The 21056-nt window shown below is 40.5% G+C and overlaps 1 protein-coding gene across 4 annotated transcripts in view; it reads left to right on the forward strand.

Moving 5' to 3' along the window:
* The window catches only part of Daam1 (dishevelled associated activator of morphogenesis 1), a 159758-nt gene extending 139348 nt beyond the window's left edge, over positions 1–20410 (forward strand). For all 4 annotated transcript variants that reach the window (XM_047538382.1, XM_047538385.1, XM_047538383.1 and 1 more), the window contains 9 exons: positions 30–114; positions 4790–4896; positions 6568–6656; positions 7660–7828; positions 11064–11171; positions 12697–12757; positions 15523–15654; positions 18553–18723; positions 19770–20410. In XM_047538382.1, the coding sequence (XP_047394338.1) occupies positions 30–114; positions 4790–4896; positions 6568–6656; positions 7660–7828; positions 11064–11171; positions 12697–12757; positions 15523–15654; positions 18553–18723; positions 19770–19979 (1132 nt within the window). In that variant the 3' untranslated portion in view covers positions 19980–20410. The remainder of the gene's footprint in view (positions 1–29; positions 115–4789; positions 4897–6567; positions 6657–7659; positions 7829–11063; positions 11172–12696; positions 12758–15522; positions 15655–18552; positions 18724–19769) is intronic.
* Positions 20411–21056: the final 646 nt, after the last annotated feature.

The following is a 21056-nucleotide window of genomic DNA, read 5'->3' on the forward strand; positions in this document are numbered from 1 at the left end:
AACAACAAAATAAAATCTTCCTTCTCCAGGTTGAAATTATCCAATGATGAAATCAAACGGGCAATTCTAACAATGGACGAGCAGGAAGATCTGCCCAAGGACATGTTGGAACAGGTGAGCACCAGCGGCTTCTTGGAGTCTCAGTGACAGCTGACTTTTCCACAGGGAGTAGGATAGTTACACAATTTGGTTGTTGCTAGTAGATACTTTCTGCCTTTCTGAATTAAGAAGGTTGAACCAAGGTTTCATATGGCTCTTTTATGACTTCATTCTCTCATTTTCCTCAAAATGATGAATGGGAACGAAGGTCACAAATTTGTCAAATGCCTGGGTCCCACGATACCAGATTCTGTCCCTCAAGCTGCAATTAAGTTATTATGTCTTTGCTAAAACATAATAAATCTCATATAAATCTTCTATCTCGAGTAGAAAAATCTGTTTCATGAGACCTTGAGAATCTTACTAGCATTATGCAGACCATACTACGTAAACTGATTTATATTAAATTCTTAATATAATCTATGTTTGGTCATGGCTCATCATGCCATCAAGCACAAAAACCACTATTAAACCCCTAGCACTATCATCTGTCTCTAAATATTCCAGTGTCATTAAGTAAAATGTCAGTTTCTTGGGGCTAGGTCTTGTCTCTATTCACATATGGCACCCTCTTTTGTAAAAAAAAAAAAAAAAAAAAGGCAATTAATTCAAATGCCCAGGCTAGCAAGTGGGACTTACCCACAGTGGATACATGTAATTTTTATTATCTGTGGCCAAGCAGCCAGTCTCATGTGATGACCTGGTCTCTCTCTGTGCAGTATCTCTATAGCATTTCCACTTAGCCACTCTGACTATACCATGTGTTATTCAACAACTTTGTTTTGTTGTCTGCAAATGTCAAGATTGTTGAACTAACACATACACCAGGTCTTTCCCCTATCTCTTCCTCCTGCCCTTGGTCTGGGTTTTGGTTTTTCTGGGCCTCGTAGTGATAGTCTGAGGATACTCCAGGATTATTTGAGCTTTCCACCTCATTCCTCGGTGGTGGGTAGGGGATCAGATTTTAACTGGTTCAGGCCAGGAGGTCCATGTTTGTTAGATCCAGGCCCACTTAAGGTCAACTGTGGGCCCAAGCAACCATGATTCCAGCTGAACGAAAGGTCTTATCTGTAGGCATGCTCAGCTCCACGGGCACAGAAAAAGGGTCTTTTACATTACTAAAGTGATCCTGGATGGCAAGGCCACTCTGGATAGAGCGCTCTTCTCTCTGTGTGTGCATCTTCTGTGGTCCTCACTGATGTCCTCGAAGGCCTCAGACACACAGGAGGGAGGAGTGATGGGTACAGCGCAACCCCCCACCCCAAAATGGACCTGCATCCCCTACAACCTCTGCAACTGGAGTTGTCTTAGGGAAAAACCCTCACACTTGGCAGAGAAAAACTTTCATGCTGCCCTCAAGAGGTTTGATTTAATTATCAAAATAAATTAATGACTGTGTCCTCAAGTCTCCCAGGATGCGCTGCACATGAATAGTTTTAAAGCTTTCCCCATTTTCTTAGCTCATTTTGAGGTCTTCCCTCCCTCACCACACACCCATCAAAATCATCTCTGCCCGAGGAGTGGAAAGCAGAGCGTCCCTCAGCCCTCCCCAGCTCACAGATGACTCTGCCTTCGAGTTGCTAACCCAGAGTTCAGAGCAACATGTAAAGCTGCTTTAGTCCTTCTGTCTTAAGCCCCCATCGACAAGGTCATATGTTTAAAATTCCACAAGATCTGTTTACTGTGAAATTGCATCCAGCAAAATTCCTCCTTGAGGGAAAGGATTCCAAAATCTTGCCAAAAGACCTTGCAGTGCAAATAGAACGTACTTCAAATAAACACAAGTAAGAAAATCTGTCTACTGACGCAGAAATCTGGCCAAGGATATTTTTGACCTGGTCTCTCCTGATAATTCTATGGGCGCCTCACTCTCTGGTCAGCTCCCACGCTCTTCCTGTTCTTCCATATTTTACTATTCTACCTCTGCTCCCTTTTCTTCCATATACCTCTCTTTTCAGAGACATGTTGATACCAGCATCTATCTCTTTACTCCTGTTTGTGGTTTGCATTAGGGCCCACTCATTCCTTCCAGTCCTGCTGAGCTCAGATGTCAGATGAACTGTCTTCCTTGGAATGCATATCTTTCTCCTTGTTCCCAGGTGTTTGCCTAGCACTCCGTTCCCCTCTTAAAACTATCCACACGCAGTGCGTTTCTCGACTCTCCTTTGAGGGGACTGGTCCTTGAACTTGTGTCTCTTATTGTGCTCCTGTAAGTAACAAAAGGGACATTGTGGTTGTGTTATCCTGAACACTGGCCAGTGGGCTCAACACAACTAGCTGGGGCAGCAGGCTGTGCAAATTGATGAAAGGATCCCAGAGACTAGAACTGAGTAGGTTAAACTCCAAACTAAGCATTAGAAAAACAAATCTCTTCCCCCCCACTCTTCCTTCTCTTTTCTCCTTTCCCTACTGCCTTCCTTCCCTCTGTTCCCTGAAGAAGAGTAAGAAATTGCATGTCCTGTCTAGTGTCACCCTTTGAACACTGGCATAGCAATGCCTCCGTGTTCCTGGCCACCAGACCTGTGTGAACACCGTGGCACCAGCTTTCCTCTGACCTTCCTTCCATTCTGGCCCTGTCGCTTCCTTCTAATCAGGGGCCCAGCTGGATTGACTGCCCTGCCCCTAGATCATCAGCCTCACCCTCTCAACTCTTACCTTGTTGAATTTTCTGCCTTTAATACCCACGGATGTGCACACACCCATCCAGCTACTGTTTGCTCTCTCTCTGACACAGCCAGGGTGGACAACTTGTCCATACTCACCTCCTGGTTACTCTTCATCCACCCACTGCAGTCTGTCCACCTCGGCTCCCCAAAGCTGTTCTCAATGAGGACACTCACAGCTTCCCTGTGGCCAAAGGCAGGGGACACTTTGCAGTCCTTATCTTCCTTCATTTCTTGGTGACATGTGATACCAGTGGCCACTTGCTCCACCATGAAACACTGTTCCCTTGGCCTTGTGGAACTGCACTGGCTTCTCCAGCTGTACCTCTGTTGCTTCCTTTGAAGGCATCCTCTTGTGCTCACCCCTTGATTGTTGTTCTCCAGCCCTGATTATTTTCCTGTGGACAGTTCCTCTACTTATGTCACTCACATCCATGAGCTTTGTACAACCAATGCCACTACTTTGTCTTCCAAATACTTCTCTTTACGGTTTCAGACCCATTTGTCCCACCACCTCCTAGAAATCCCTCTTTGGTTCTCATGCAAGTGTTACAAACCCTGAACCCACCTTTTCATCCCCAGGCCACCTCCTGGCTTTTCTTCTTATTATACTTTGTGTATATTTTTGCCTAAGCCAGAAGTCTGTGCTTCATCCTTGAGTCTTCCTCCTTCCTTTACTACAGCCCATCCATTATAGTACTATTCAAGTTTCCTAAATAGCCCTAAAGTCTATCTTCTAGCCCTATCCAATGCAGGCCACCACCATCTCTCACCTGGATTACTGCACCAATGATTCCCTCATGACCCCCTAAGAGTTTTGGTCCCTCCTACTTCTTTCTCCACTCTAAATATAGTGCTTTTTTTAAAAAAAATGCTAGTTCACTCTCCGACATAAGATTTTTGAGGTATATCTTAGTGACCCCAAAAGCAAGCCTGGATTTCTTATAAAGCCTTTGTCCCTCCCTGCTGGTTGTCCTTACCTGCCCCCTATCACCTCGTCACAGCTGCTCTTCCACCTGCATGAATGCCATGCTGACTCTGGCAGTGGTGTGCACTCTGCCTAGGACATAGTCCAGCCTCACCCCACTTCTCAAAACTTCCCATGCCTCCTTCCCTATAGTTCAGTTCTCTTTCTCTGCTGGTGGCACCCAGGCTCATTGCTTTTTCTGAAGTCTCCCAGTTAAATCCAACAAACATTTGAAAACCTACAAAAGGGACCACCCAGTGCCAGCACCAAGTTACAGATCTTAGAGTTCAGAGGATCAGTGTAATAAAAAAAAAAAAAAAGAAAGAAAAATCAAAGAGCATTTAAGCTAGAAAATAGCATGCTTGCACAGTTCTACACATATATATACAAACTGAGAGGAAATCAGACACAGAAGTACTTTTCAACTTAAAATATTGTTGCTATTTTTCCACATTCCATGATCATTTCTCCTTCCAAAATAAGATATGGAATCAAAAACATCAGACCTCACTTTGTTCCTCTCATTAGCACTACATGGAATAATTAAAGGAGATGAAATTAGATAAGCAGAAAAATAAGCAAATTGAATGGAAACTGCAAATAGAATCATTCATTCCATCATGTTATAATAGGAAAAAACATTGAAGTAGGAGTCAAAGAGACCTAGGTTCTGTTTCTGACAGTTACACAAACTTGCTTTGTAGGCTAGGTAAGTTGCTTAACCTCTCTGGTCCTCAGTTTCAATGAGAGGGCTGAATCTCTAAGGTCCCTCTCATGGCCCATGCAAAGTGGGTCCATAGAGAACTTCCACAGTTCCTACTTGAGAGGCAGTAGAGAATAAGAAAGTGCCAGAAATTAATCTTAGACCAATGTAATGACTTTCAAGAAAAAATGTAAATATTTAATTATTTCTGTTGTATCTTAGTAACCTGTGAGTAGAGTTTATATGTTGAACAAAAGTTAAAATTTCATCTTGGGACAAATTAGCTGGAAGGGTAAAAACTTGCTGCAGAGATTTAAGCTATAAACCTTCGATTTATTATGTGCATGTACTTTTTAGCTTTTGAAATTTGTTCCTGAAAAAAGTGATATTGACCTGTTGGAGGAACATAAGCATGAATTGGATCGGATGGCCAAGGCTGATCGATTCCTGTTTGAGATGAGCCGGTGAGTTCCAAGATGCCGGAAGATGAAAGATGTCCCCTACCTAACTAATTGCAATTCACATTAAATCATTTGGGCCAATTAACCTGGTTTAACTTAAAGCTTTTTTAGATTCTAAAGTCTTTCCAAGTCTGAGTTGTGTGGAATTCGATTGTTTTGTTTATGTGAGTTCTTGCCCATAGATTAGCCAGGGTCAGGGTTGGTTTTTTTCACAACTGTCTCTATTTCTGGGCCTCTTTGGCTTATGTACTTTGGTCTCATCAAGTCTTAACTTTCCTAGCTCCAGTCTGTGCCATTCTCCTCACCAATCTGAGTTTTGAGGATAGTATTCATGCTCCCTAGTACCTTGGCATCTCAAGATTGTTAAAAAATAGAAAAGGAAAATGGTCAGACTCTGTTAATGTCAACCCAGAACTGCCATAACTGAATGGCCAGGGTCTGAATGTCAAATTGTGACACATGCAGACATCACTAATCAATCGTGGCACTCTTCCCACGGAGCGCTGGCAAGCTTTCTAAGCCCTTCTCCACATAGCCCTGAGGCAGTCTCTGCTTCATAATTGGGTTTGGCATGCGAGCTGAGTCTGTTTGTCATTCTAGGCCTAGCGAATTGATTCTGCATTAGGGAAGGAGCAGTGGTCCTGAAACTCTCTGTGAACCTCAGGGCAGCTCTTCTCCTCAGTGCCAAAGACCTACAAATGCAGCCAACGGGAACACATCTCTCACTCTTCATTCCTGCCATGTCCAGACTTATTTTTTCATGTCGTTCTATCACGATTTGCCATTTTGTGTACTACTGTCAAACAAAGAATGTCTTTGGAATTTTGACAGGTACAACCAACAGTCCTCAGTATAGCCAAGTAAATAACCATCAGCAATACCTACCACTTGTTAAGCATCTAGATCTTTGCATTTAAATGGAATCATCCCATTTAACCTTATTCTCACCCTGCCTGGGGAGATCTCAGGGAAAGAGGTATTTTATTCCACCTACCAATAAGGAAAACAAGACTCAGAGGAGTTTTAGTACCTGTTCAAGGTCACCCAATACAAGGAGCAACTAGGCTGCCCACTCAGGTCTGTTTGATTATATGGTACAGTGGAGGAGGGACTGATCCCAGGTCCTGTTGAACTGGCACTTCCAGCATAAGTGCATTAGGCGCTGACTTCAGAAGGCCTACTGTAACCCCCAGTAACAAGACAGCTCAGCTTGGTGGTGATCAGAGGCCAGCGTGCGCTCCTATCCTCTCTAGTTGCTCTGGGAAGGTGGAGTTTGCCATCCCTGAGGGGAGCAGATAGGAGTTAATTGTGAAGGAAAAGGAAGGTTTGGGAATGTGAGTGAGGAGAGGATAATAGGGCAGGATGCTGGAGACAGGTCTTTAGAATTTGGCCTAAAGCCAAATTTCGTGAAACGTTAAACTTGGGAAACTGCCCTTTATTTGCAGTAAGTGGAGAGGCCCTACACCTTTATTCCTTTCATCTCTTCTATGTTTGAGCTTTTGGCACTCTGAGGAAGTGAAGAGGGCTTTAGCAACAGCAGCTGGTTCTCCCTTTCTTCAGCAGTTGCCTTATTTGGTTGGAGCTAAGGGCTCTGGGACAGTGGCCCAAATATCCAGTGCAGAAATGGGTTCTTGTATTTAGTGAATGCTGATCAGTACATGCTTGGTCTTACAGAATCAATCATTATCAGCAAAGACTGCAATCGCTGTACTTCAAAAAGAAGTTTGCAGAGCGTGTGGCAGAAGTGAAACCCAAAGTAGAAGGTAAAACAGAGCCACCTAGTTTGGGAGTGATGTTTGTCGTAAGTGCCCATTTACAAGTTCCATCCAAGTGAACATAGTCATCAGGGTCCCTGAGGTGGTTTTGTTGCTTGAATTCTTTTGAAATCTAGTGGACAGCTGGGCACCATGTTGCACACCTGTAATCCCAGTGACTAGGCAGGAGGATCACAAGTTCCAGGCTCTCCACAGAAATTTAGCGAGACCTTATCTCAAAATAAAAAATAAAGAGGACTAGAGATGTAACTCAGTTACATCTCTGGTTAATAGAAAAAAAAAAAAAGAAAGTAAACTTGAACATCCAATGGACAATTACTTAAGGTCAGCACTTGGCTTGCTGTCCTGGCCTGGCATACCTCCTGAGCTCAACCGCGGGGCTGGGCTTTTGACCACATGGGTGTAACTTAGGAATGAATTTGACCATTACTAGCATTAAATCTGTAATAACTTTCTTGCAACAGGGCCTTAGTACATTTTTCTAAAGGTAGATTTAAGGCTGTTAAGTTTTTAAATATTTGAGATGTGGGCGAGGCCACTGGAAAACACAGTTACAGAATATGAGCTAAAGTCAGAGTCTCCTTGAGCTTCAATCCCTGTTTTGACACCTGCAAACAAAAACATGTAACATATTTGATCAGTGAACTTGATCAGTAATCCTGCTGACTGACTCCACCAGGCTTGAAAGTGTTTGCAAAGGAATGTTGAAATTGGAATTGCTATTCCATGTATTCTTAAAAGCTCAAGGTTGATGAGTCAGACCAGAAAAGGACTGAGAAAGGAGAGGAATCCATAACCAACTCGAATCTTTCTCTGCTTTAGTGTGTCCCTGTATCCTTTGCTTCGAGTTTAGATGTTCTGAAAGTACTCCCTGGTAGTCCAATGACCTAGTTTTTCATCTTCCATATTTGTTATGGTATGTCAATCTAAGATAGGCATCGCTGAAAGTGCTGGTGGTAATAGTTGTGTTTTTATGTGTTTTGTTTTGAAGCAATTCGTTCTGGCTCAGAAGAAATATTCAGGAGTGGCGCCCTCAAGCAGTTGCTGGAGGTGGTTTTGGCATTTGGAAATTACATGAATAAAGGCCAAAGAGGAAATGCCTATGGATTCAAGATATCCAGCCTCAACAAGATTGCTGACACAAAATCCAGTATTGACAAGTGAGTGTAGAATCTTCCAACGCTAGCAGCATCTGAGTGCTTAAGTAGGACTCGAGTTGCCCTCTCTGGTCCTCCTTGGCCTCCATGACACTGCAGTCTCCAGCTTGAACCTTTCTTTCTCAGTACTCTTCAGACATGAACTCCATTCTGCTCTCTCATAACCATGGGCATCACCCAAGTTCCCATGGGGCCAGTTATCTTTCATCCATTTTCAATGTAAGGGGACACTATCTATTTCAGATCTTTTTTTTAATTAGCCCTGTCTTTTTTTGTAAGCTTTTTTAATTATAGTATAATATACTAAAGAGAGGTCAGTAGGCATAAATGTACATCTCGATGAGTTTTGAGAAACTGAGTACACTTGTATGACCAAAATCAAGAAGCAGAATACCACCAGCTCTCTGGAAGTCTCCTCCTAGCCTCAAAGTCACTACTGCTCTGCAGAGAACTGTATTCCAGAGAGAAGGAAAAAAGTGATAGTTGATACTGGGAAGGTGAAGCTCGTTGGGTTTTTAGGTTGTTTTCCTTTCACACATTCAGATAGCTCACAGCTATCTGAAAAACTTGTGATGCATAAATGTATTTTGGCCGTTGGTATTCAGCCACTCATCCCAAGACTCATTAAAATGCTTCCTAGAAAGTGTACAGTGCTGCAGTTTAGGTGAACACTCTGGTTAGAAACCAGTGAAAATGCTGTTGTGTCATTGGCAGGTAGGGTCATTACGCCTATTAACTCTAGTTTTCCTGAGATCTTTGTTTCTCTGAGGTTCTCACTGACTTCAAAGGAACTGGCACAATTGTTTCTAAGGTAAGCATCTCTGCACCCAAATTCTTTTTAGAAGTGTGGGCTGTTCATCCTAATTATTCCTAGCTAATGAGGCTTTTTACCCTATATTTTCAATAGGGTTAGTGAAGCATACCATATGGCAACTCTCAATCCATCTTAGCAGAAATAAGAAACGTGTTAAGCTGTCATTTTTGCATCATGAGAGAGCCAGAGATGAAGAGCAGCTGTTGTATTATAGCCCCGCCATGGTGTTTAGAATGTGAGGACTTGATCCTTTTCAGAGCACTTTCACATGTGATGGTCACAACAGCCTGTGAAGTTCACAAGCCAAATCTGTTATCACCTATTGTCAGATAAAATGCTTGCCTGAGGTCACACCAAGCAAGGTATTTGGCCTCACAGGTATTTAACACCTGTTCTGTTGGTCTGGCTATAGTTCTACCCTTGCCAACAGATGGATCTTATTTGGAGGCTGAGCCAGGGACTGGCAGCCTCTGATTTGCATATAAGGAGCAGTGACCTTTCCAAGAAAGAGTGTTCTCTTCAGCTGCCCCTGCACACATACACAGAGGCAGAGCACACACACTCACCAGTAACCTTGGGCTTATGTAATTATTGGCTTATTGAGTTTACTACAGAATTTATCTAATGTACAAATCTTGTCAAAGAATTAAATATTTTCTGACCTTTCTTCTTCCTCTTTTTCTGCCTGTGAATATTTGGTCTCCAAATGTAGCACCAGTGTGTCTGTACCCACAGAGCCTAATGCAGCACCCACATTCAACACTTCTTCAACTGGGTATCACCAAACTGCTTAATGGTGGCACAGTCATCAGGGAAGGCTCAAGCTCCTGGTGACCACCAGGGAGTAGTCAAATGCATGGCTGTTTAGTTGTTCATTCTTCAAGAATTTGTGTTTAGTCAAATGGGGTGTTATTTGAATGGCAAACAAATGTGAAATGTCTGAGCTGGTTTCTAGGCTTTCTGCAATTAGAAAGGTACATAGAGTTAAAGTTATCTAAATTGCTCTAAATAACTAAGCATTTCTCTATGATAATGGAGAAAAGTAGCATTAGCTTTCCTGTGATGGCCCCTGGCTCTTCGTTCCCTCCCTTTATTCCTTAGGTAAGAGGCACCAGGGCAGATAGGTAGGTCCTGTGAACAGCAGAACTCAAGTGGAAAGACACAGCTAAATGCTGAAATCCTGAGTGGCCAAAATTATTGGCCACTGTTTTGATTTGCTGGACAATTGTTTTCTAATTACTGAAGAAAAATAAAGGAATTTTTAAAAAAATGTGAGTCCTTGATTCAGGGATAGGAATGTATTATCTGTATGAAGCTGCAAGGATAACCAGAAATGCTTTTTAGGGTTATAGGAAAGAAAATGGCAATTGTGATTCACTTGGCTAGATGTGGGCAGGAATCTTGTGACTTAGTGTTGAAAATGAGCAAACTACGCATATTATGGAAATGCTTCTAGAGAAATGCATTCGTACCTCTTGTTTATGGTAACTGCAGTAGATTAGTAGTTCTTGATGCTAGCTGCAGGTTAGACTCAACAGGGAATTTTAACAAATATCCATGCCTGGCCCCACCTTATTCCAATTAAATGAGCCTTTGGGATTGGCCCAGGCATCTGGATCCCAGGTGATTGTAATGTGCAGCAGAGTCGGTGACAGCGGGACCAGAGTAACACAGCTTTGCCTGATAGTGTTATCAGACACCCCCCCTTTCCAATCCAGGTCAGTCAGGGTTCAGCCCTGTCACCACCCTCACCGCTAGAGAGGGAGCTGGCACAGCCAGCCGTTTTAAGTACTAAGGGTTATGCAGTTAAGAGCTGAATTGTTGCTAAAAGTAGAACTGTATTCACAGCTGCAAGGACGTCATACATGTGATGGCACGGTTCTGGCCCGCTTCCAGGTTCAGCCCTGGAATAGGGGACTTTCTGACTTTCTGACTGCCCTTCAGATGGAATCTTGAGTAATAATGGTTATCAGTGAGTTGGTTCTTAGACTTGAAAAGTATTTCAAGTACTTTTAGACTGGAAAATAGCTACTCTCTTCAGTGGGTTAAACATCTCTCACTTCTGACCCCAACCCATCCAATTCTGCTTTGAATTTGTAAGGTACACCCTATTTGGGAACGGGTACTCTATAAAGGTAAACTTAATCTTCTCTCCACTGGCAGTGGTTCAGATTCACTTTTGCCACCAAGAATTACCCAGATTTTGAAGGATGCTCATTATAGAACAGAAATATAATTCTTTTCCTAACCATTCCTTTTTAGGCTCTCTCATTCTCCTTTTCTTTTGAGAGCCCCTGCCTTACCAGAACCTCCATATTATAAAGTTTGTGGAAGAATTTAAAATAATTGTGGGTGCTGCCACTTGAGCATATAAATCATATATAGATTAATTATGTTGAATGCTCTTCCTTTCTTTAATTGTAGGAACATTACCCTTTTGCACTATCTAATAACTATTGTGGAAAATAAATACCCCAAGGTTCTCAATCTAAATGAAGAATTGCGGGATATTCCTCAAGCGGCAAAAGTAAAGTAAGTACTCTTAGTGAATTATTGCAGTTCTGTAAATCACTTGGACTGTAGGTTAGCCATTGAGGGGACCTGGCATTGCATGAAGTAAACTGCATGACTTGGGTCCTTCTATTTGTTTTCCTCTGAACATGATATGAAATAAAGTTTCAATTATATCCAAATCATTCAAATATGCTTGTAACAACAAGTATTTGAATATAAATTTTTCTAGATCCATGTAACCTAATATTCTGAGTTATTAAGAGTATAGGAAAAGAATATGGTTTCACTAATGCCTATAAAATGCAGTTCTTATTATCTTATCTATTATCTACACAGGAAGGAGCACCTAAGTTGAATGAGGATGCATGGTTAGGCAAACGGAGACTTACATGTAAGGGTGTTGCTAGTAATTTTTACGTATGAGCACACTCCCTGAAACCAAGGCAACACTTTAATGGGAAGCAGTCTATATGCAGAGCAAGAAACTAAAAATAAAATGGGAAGTTGCCAAACTTTCACCAGAAACTTTACACCATGTTTCAGAGACTGGAGAGCAGGCCATTTTCCTTACGGTTCTTCCCTCCCACTTTTGACTTTCTTTTTTACATACTTACATATGAACTGCATCTTTTTTATTTTTTCCTTTTACTATGACTTTGAAAAGTATGATAAGCAGGCTAATCTATTCCCTCTGTAGAATCGGGTAGAAATATACCATATAAATACACCACGAAATTAAAACATTAAAGTAAATGAAGTGGGCTGGGGTTGTGGCTCAGTGGCAGAACGCTCACTCAGCATGTGTGAGGCACTGGGTTTGATCCTAAGCATCACATAAAAATAAATAAAATGAAGGTACTGTGTCCATCTACAACTAAAAAAATTTTTTTGAAAAGTAAATGAAGTATTGGTGAGTTTCTTTGATGTGAAATATCTGTGAGAATTAAGCTTCAGTGTCTGTTGTTTAAAAGCTTTGACATAGAAAGCCTTTCAGGAGAAGCTCAGGAATCTGTCTCTAATAAAAAGTAAAAGGCAGTGAAAATAAAACAAGCTAGTACAACCTTAAGAAAAGTCATTGCTGACTGAAATGCAACATTATTTTGTAATACTCACATTACCAGAGCCTTGGTGAAAAGTATTCTATTGATGGATGTGATTGTGGGTAAGCCAGTTTCTTTTGCTTTCTTAAAGAGAGCCAAGTATGGCAAGAAATGTATTTCTACATATAGTAACTCACTGGAGAGAGAATTTTTTGACACTGAAGCATAAAATACTTTTGTACACATGGGAGACATTTCTCTTTTGCTATTTTTAACCAGTAAAATATACCTGCTGGCTGTGGAAAACAGAAAACATAATTCTGTACCTAAATTCCAGAAATTTAAGATGCGGTCCTTCTGTGAGATCCAAACAAGGAAGGGAATTTTTTTAAACATTTAAAATAAACTGGTATGCACTTCTAAGTGTGAAATATTTAAAGCTGCTATATATTTAATCCATCTAAATTGCATGCTGATTACTAAAATGTTACCATTTACAACAGCATGACTGAGCTGGACAAGGAAATCAGTACCTTGAGAAGTGGCTTGAAAGCAGTGGAGACAGTGAGTATTTGCTTCCCACTCTGAGTTCCAGTGTCTTTGCCATCATTGGTGCTGGTGACTTTCCGCACAGGATCTGTGGGTTACCTTGGCTTGTGGCCCAGGACAAACGTTTCCTGGTAAAAAAGAAAAAAAGAGCAATCAACAAGAAGCAAAGATGGGTTTCATCTTGTGTCCAGCATGGTGCCTCAATTGTGGGTAGTGGGTGGGTCACTATAGCGGGAGCTGAAAGTAGACCTGTAGTGCCACCAATTTACCTGGGAGGCAAGTCTTGTTCAGATGAATAAGCTGGGCTAGACAATCTTCAAGGACCCTCTCAGCGTCCAAGTCCTTTCAACCTCTGATGCTTATCTTCGGTAGAGCAGTAGAACTTCTCTGCTGCCTCTTGAGCATTCCTTGGCAGAGTATTTACCAGGCAGACACTCGGGTGCGCTGGCCATGCTCAAGGGGAAAGGAGCATAAGGATTTGGGATCCTTGCCCTCTCCGGTGTTGCGGTCATTAAGAGAAGCCAGTTCCCCACAGAATATCACGTCCAGATAAAAACAATGATTACAGCAGTGCCTTAAGGAAAGGACTGGATTGGGAGTAGGCTAGAGGTTTGTGGACTAGCACAGATCAGAAGGACTATGGGGCAAGATGCACAGGAGGGAGGCTGTGCCGGGTACGTGAGACAACCTGGACCCTGGTCTCACAGGCAGAGGGGAGTGGAAGGAGTGAAGCACGACCATTAGCAGAGCGCCAGGCGGGTACTTTGCAAATGCAGCTACCACTGAGGGAAAGGCCAGGGATGGGAATCAGACAGGAAAGGGGGCTCACTGGCAAGCTCTCTTGGGAGAAGACACATAGCTCTGGCCTGCACTTGGTGAAGGAGACCAATCCACAGGCAACTTGGAAAGGTGCCCCTCTCTTAAATACCTTCCAGACCATTTATCATAACGCTGTGAGCACCCGCCCTTCTTTTTTTATATCACAAAATTATGCCATCGAGTACTGAATTCATTAAAGGCATACTGCTTATAAAAATTAAAATCATAACATCTGATTTTTTTGCTTCTATGAATTTAGGAGCATGTAAGGGTTTGTTTTCTTTTGTTTTTTCAGGGGTGGGGATACTGAAGGAATTGAGTAAACTCTTTCTCTTAGCCCCTGTGCAATTGGCCCAGAGTCATAAAACACATGGACAGTCCTCCCCAACTTTCAGAGAAGGCCAGGTTGGATCAGGGCCCTTTGGGTGAGGCATGTTTGATAGCCTTCACTCAGTTGCCTTTTCCTCCCCATGGAGGCTTTCTTGAGACTAGCATGGCAGTTGTGACAGCCCTAAGCCTGATAATGACTTTCTGACCCTTGTACCTGAGCTAGCTCAGACCAAGGCCAGGCGGGGCAGGGAGGAGGGGTGTTCCAAGGAAGTCCTGGTTTTGGCTTTTTAAAGAAGAGGTTTTCTGAATCTCTGCATTCTCTGGGTCATATGTACTGCATCACACTCTGCATAGAAAAGGGGCTGCAGAAGCCTTCTGTTCCCCCTGGTAGCTTAAATGTCAAGGCGTAACCTTGAAAGAAAACATTGGGAGGTAGAGCTTGGCCTGCCCAAACATTCATGTGTCCTAATTGTGCTTTACCCTAATTGATTCTATTGTTTAAAGGTACCAGAAATGGAATTCTTATGAAATAGTACATTAGTGAAACACACTACAGTAGCTACAGTACTAGAAAGGTGGCAGTCTCTTCCAGTCAGTCAGCTCCATACTTTATAAGTTTTCACTTCCATTATTTCATTTGATCCTCATGTTGATGTGGATACTGCCGTCATTTGAAAAATGAAGCCACTGAGACCCAGAGCAGCTTGCCATTGGTAAGAACTAAGTCAGGGTAGAGCTAAGTCAGAATTCACAGCCTGTGACCCCATGTTCCTGCTTCTTAGTCTCTTTGCCAAAGCAGGTGCCAAAAAAATAAGGGGATCCTTCCTGTTTAGTCAGTAGGTGCACTGCATAGTCATTGCCAAGACTCTAGAGGCAGCAGACCTAAGTTCACATTATGCCTCTACTTGACTTTAGGCAAAGAATTAAATTCCTCTAAACTTTAATGGAAATAAAGATTCCTTATTCATAGAGGAGTTGTAGGCATCAAGTAAAAAAGGGCCTCTTGCAATGGTGGGAATCAATTATTGAAATTTGATTTGAATCACCTGTGTGTTCATTAACACGATAATGGAGAATATGGAAAATTAATGAGACTAATTATTCTGCCTGCCTATTCACAAAAATCTAATGTATGGACAGGAGAACAAATGGTAGGTGATTTTGGTGCCTGAGTCTATATCTGAAATTCTACTGACCTAGACACCATGGTTTAGGAAGTAAGTAGACTTGGCAGAAGAGGAAAAAGAAAAAAAAATCATGCCACTAGAATTCTGAGCACAGAATATCAATCATCAAAGTCTTTTACTCTCCCTCACAAACCCTTTGAATCCAATTTGCTTATTTGTTATTTGTTTAACTTCTGTTAGTTTTATCCGTGCGCTAATTTGCTTACCTTCTAAAGTTAGAATAAGAGATTGCACTGAAAATGTATTTAAATAATTGTTAAATTGAACATATATAGGACCTGGCTCTGGCATGGTATAAGCAAAGGTAGGGGAAGCTAGAGAATTACAAAATGTTTTAGATGTGTTAGCTATGCTGAGTTATTAAATTTGAGGCATATAGGATAAGAGACAAGGTGTGCCTGTATTTGAAGCCTATGTTGTCATTATCCATTTCCTGTGTTTAAGGAACTGGAATATCAGAAGACTCAGCCCCCACAGCCTGGAGATAAGTTTGTTTCTGTTGTCAGCCAGTTCATCACCGTAGCCAGCTTCAGCTTCTCCGATGTTGAAGATCTTCTAGCAGAAGCTAAAGACCTGGTAAATTTCCCTCTTGCATGCTGTTTGACTGGACTGGGCTTTCACTGGTTACTTTCAGATATGATGCTATTTGGGAAACAGCAGAAATGGGATCCAAACACCATGGTTTAGGAAATAAAGTAGCAGATAATTATTTTCCAGATTCCATTGTTGTGCATAGTGTGGGCGTATTTTAATCTCCAGGACTGTGATTCATGGAAACACACCCTCGTTGCCTAACTGACCTGTTACTTTTATTTTAGCAAGATTTTGAAGGCTTGGGATGGTGTAAGACCCATAAATACTGACAGTTTTCTCTTGCTTTTTCTTGGATTGATGTGCTTATCTCTGGAAACTAGAATAGATGATGAACAGGAGCAGATAGAACTAAGGCTACTTGCCTCAGACCTCTTTAGGCATATACTTTTCTGAGAGAACCTGAAGAAGACAGGACACTACTAACAAAACTCATTCAATGAGATGCATTTTAGTTCACAGTCTTATCACAAGAGGTTGTTTTTTGTTGTTGTTTTTTGTTTTTGTTTTTGTTTTATTTTTTATTTTTTTTGAATTTTAGCAAGACATTTCTTTTTATGATTCTTGCTATTTAAAATTTTATTTTCCTGTGGAGAAAAAATTTTCATTAGCAGATAACAACCAAGACTTTTAAATATCGCCCCCTTGACACCCTTGTTGACCCCGCCATTATTTTTTCTATAATAAGAAACACAGGTATAAAAAGAGACACAGGTACATGTTCTCTTTTTCTCTTCACTTCTCATGTTTTTAAGTGATGTTAAGCCCCTACTACACTCCATGGAGTTCTTCTGCTCAGCCCATCTCTCAGTTGCTACCATGTTCCTGTTTTACTTGAATCTTTCCTTCAGAACTTGAGTAGTGAGTGTCATCTTTCTGTGGTCACTGTTGTAGGTGTGGCTGATTGGTCACATAAGGGTGTGCATACACTAGTTCACGTTCAGAAGTAGACTGTGTTCACAAGCCTCAGCTAATCTCAACAGTAAACTCACTCTCCAGCCTCATGAAATAAATGAGAAGACAATACATGGTCAAGTGACTGCTCTTCTCTGAGGTGCAACCTCTCACATCCCGCAGTGGAAATCAGTCAAGTGATATCAACAGCTGTGGTTCGAACCCCGACTGTGGAAGCCCCCATTCATATGTGTGGGGCTCACCACTTTGGAGTGTGCCCTCTGTGAAGGAAGAGTCACCTCTTGCCCTAATAGCCCAACAAAGAACCTGTCTCTTCACAGAGCTCAAACATGTTTGTAAGAGAAAACTGGATAACTAGTTTTTATTTAAACACATCCACAGCCGTGCACACGCATAAAACCTACTTTGTGTGTGGGGGGGGGACTTTAATCTGGCCCTAGTTTCTTTCAGATTTCTGAGACTAAAATATATATGATTTCATCATCACTAGAATTCCTAGATAACAAGATCATTCAGGATGCTTTGAAGTGCATGAACTTGAATGTTTTAGAAACTCAGTTGTGGACTGTTTATTGCAATTTTGTTCATACCAGAACTTTTAGAAATTAGCTTATAAAACCATGGAGCAAGCTGGAGCACTGTAATGTGGTGCATGAAGAATGTTATGTTTTTCCCCTGAAGGGCCCTTTTTTATAATAGAATATTTCCAAATAAGTAAAACATTGAAAACAACTCCACAGTAAAAAGAAAAGTGGTTTTAAAATACTACATATTTTAAAAAATGGAATATTAATTATAAAATGTTATAAATATTTCTATCTAGATAGGTGTATAACTAGTTGAATTTTTTTTTTAAGAATATTGAAAACTTTTCCTTTAAGGTCTATAGTATTACCAAAATATCTGAAAAACTTAACAATACAGTAAAGGCAAGTAATGTAAGAAAAAATAAAATCAATGAGAAACTTTTGAGTTCAAACAAACTACAAAAACCTGTCATGATCTAAATATGCTGAAAATAAAGTCTGGGAAATTTTAAGTGGGCGATTAGGCATAAAGAAAGAGAATTCATTTGACTTTGAAGCTGGGAGCACTGTCCTTGGTAGTTGAGACCTAGCAGCATCAGACCCTTACAGAAGAAGCACAGTCCGACTCAACTGAATGTGGTTATCATAATGCAGATGGTTAAAAGTGTATTGTCCTGAGTTATGAAGATAACCACTGGAAGAACTGCAAACAGAAACAGTTGAAACTTTTAGAAAGAAACTAGATGTTCTTCTTTTGTTACTCTATATTTTTATTTAAATGTTTAAAGTTCTCCCTTAATATTATACATTTTGGACAGCTTGAGATTTGACACTAGGATTTCTGAGACAAAGGGCTGGAATAAAATTATTTTTTCTCAGTTAAAAGTTGGGGGTTTCAAGAATGACTTCCTAATCAGTTATTGTTTTCTAATTAGGACTCAGGAAATATCATAACAATTCTAACATTATTTTTGATTAGGGAAAGCAGCTAAGAAGCACTGGATCCCGTTTGCTTTCAATAGTCACCATATGGCACCAATAAATGATATTAAACTACTTCAAAGACAAGTTAAAAGTACAAGGTTTCCTACCCCTGCTGAGTTTGCTATTAGTTTTTGTGTCTTGGGTGTTCTGCCCTACAATATTTTGCTTTCTTGTTTTTACTGTTGTTTAGTTAATAAAAAGTCATAGGAGGTAGTCTTAGATGTTAAGCTGAAATGAGGTGGAAAGGAATAAATGGTTTCAAAAGTTGAGGCATGTTAAAATTCTCACTTTACAAGTGATTAACAGACACGTTCAACTGCTGAAGGTAAAACAGGACTGCTAAAATCTATTCAGTTATGTGTGACTCCATTTGAGCCTTTGTCCTTCTAGGGAAATTTCCATTTGATCATGAAATTCTCCTAAAAGACTGAGCTTCTTAAAATCTTCTTTTCTCCAGTTCACTAAAGCAGTGAAGCACTTTGGGGAGGACTCTGGCAAAATACAGCCGGATGAGTTCTTTGGCATTTTTGACCAGTTCCTTCAAGCTGTGTCAGAAGCCAAGCAAGAGAATGAGAACATGAGAAAGAGGAAGGAGGAGGAAGAGCGGCGAGCTCGCATGGAAGCACAGGTGAGGGGGCATCCTCAACTGGCCAGGTCCAGCCCGGAAGTTCTCAACTGCGTTGCTCTTTAGATGCCCTGCTGGGCTGGCAAGAAGGTGGGCATGGCTGTGCTCTCTAGAAAGTTCTTAGGACTTCATCAGGTTTCTCTTGGGCAATTTGAGAGTGTATCACCAAAAACTTTAAAAATATATCCAGCATCCTTTGATCTGGAACTCTACTTCTTAGAAATTACCCTAAAGAAATAGTCACAAATTTGCACACAAAAAAATCAACATTTTTAAATACTAGTCCTAAACTGAAAACAATCTAAATGTTTACCAAAAGGGCATTGGTCCTAATAGACACACAGTGGAATATTGTAGATGTAGTAGCAACATAGAAGAATATTTGTGCAGTCTTTAAAAAACATGCCTTCAAAGAATATTTAATCATTCATTCAGAAAAACTTACAAAATGATTTCGACATGAAATCATTTTTGTTGTATTTTGTTTATAAAATAAATGTTAATATAGAAAATTACCATGGTAGTATAAAGCCCCAAAAGGTTCACAGTGTTTATCTCATGGTAGCAGAATAAAGAATGCTTTGTATCTCAATTATCAAATTTTTCTATATTATCTGTGTGTTGTGTGACTTTTAATAACAGCAACCTGCTCCACACTTCCATGGCAGATGCAGACTAAGCATCGATATGAGGAGTGGCCATGATCATTTGCTGTAGGCTCTCTGTACCCTAAAGAAACCAATGTTTGGGGGTCTATTTAATAGTGCAAACTTTGTTTTTCCATTACAGAAACATGAATTGCCTAATTATTCTTTTTAAACAAGAACATAATGATGGTGAGGGTCATTGTTTTTCACCATTTATCATGTATCTGCCATGAGACCTCAAGTCCCAGTTACCCCTTTCTCGTGTCATCCGGGGAGCTTAGGAGCTTAAATGAACCTAGCTTGGTGTGACTGAATCATTACCATATGTCGCAGACTTCATCCCCACCGAAAACAAAACACAGCATCTTAACCCTTTTCTAAGAGGTGTCTTTCTATTCACAGCTCAAAGAACAAAGGGAAAGGGAGCGGAAAATGAGAAAAGCTAAAGAGAATAGTGAGGAAAGCGGAGAGTTTGATGACCTCGTTTCAGCTTTACGCTCAGGAGAAGTGTTTGACAAAGACCTTTCTAAACTGAAACGGAATCGCAAACGCATCTCCAACCAGGTGACGGACAGCAGCCGAGAGAGACCGGTCACGAAACTGAATTTTTAGTTTTCCTGGATACTTTTCTAAAAAGCTCAGTAGCAGCCCTTTGAAGTGACTAGACCGTTCCATTACACTGCCTTGCAATCCAAACAGTGGCAATTTCCTCCTTCATCTGTGAGTGTGTGTGAATGTGTGTGTATGTAAATGTATGTGTATATGTATATTAAAAATGTATATAGAAGTCTGAGTATCGTCTGGAGACCTCTATGTATGGATAAAAATTTTCTGTTAACGTACGTGCTCAGAAACCCTTTGCGTATGCATTCATATTGAGTGTGGCTCATTTTCTTTCCCTGAACACCATGACTGTTCAGAAGCACAATACTATCTCCTAAAAGAGATGACAGACATTCCCTAAGCATAAAAAAGAAAAAGAAAAAAAAAAAAAAAGAGAGAGAGAAAGAAAAAGGCTTGTGAAATATTTTACAGTTTCCAAGCTTGCTGTACTTTGAAACTATTTTCATTGGTGAAAATGGAGTTGGAAGAATATAGATTTAAAATGGTTTTTGATATTGACAATGTGATGCTCAGGCATCATACCAGTAATTGATGGGATCAGCTTAAAATTTCTGATGTTGATTTGGGGATACAGTCTGTGTTTTTCAAGAACATCTTGCACACAATTTGTATTATGTAGAATGTCAATCAAAATTCTTTTTGTATATTTAAAGCTTAAACATTAGTTTCTTTTCTCCTCCTCTAATTTCATCAAGTTTCCTGCCAAGTGCTCTTGATGATTTCTTTAAATTGCTTTTGGAAAAAAAAAAAAAAAAACCAGTATCTAAATGCAACCCATACCCTTGTTAAAGAACAAGATTGCCAGAATGTACTTGTTATTCTAACAATATAGATATATAAATCTTAAAAATTTCCACCCAAGACTTAAAGGAAGAATTCTCTGAAGGGATAAAGATTATTTTAAGAAAAATTTTAATGGGGTGCCTTTTTTTTTTTTTTTTTCGTCTTTTTCTATTTTCTGTTTTGTAGGACAAGCTGCATCTTCTGTAAATATAGGTCTGGACTAAAGGGCACTTAGAGTGTCACAAAATATCAACATCAATAGAGATGCCCAGATCTATTTAT

Source organism: Sciurus carolinensis, chromosome 2, assembly GCF_902686445.1.
Source record: "Sciurus carolinensis chromosome 2, mSciCar1.2, whole genome shotgun sequence".
Lineage (NCBI taxonomy): Eukaryota > Metazoa > Chordata > Mammalia > Rodentia > Sciuridae > Sciurus > Sciurus carolinensis.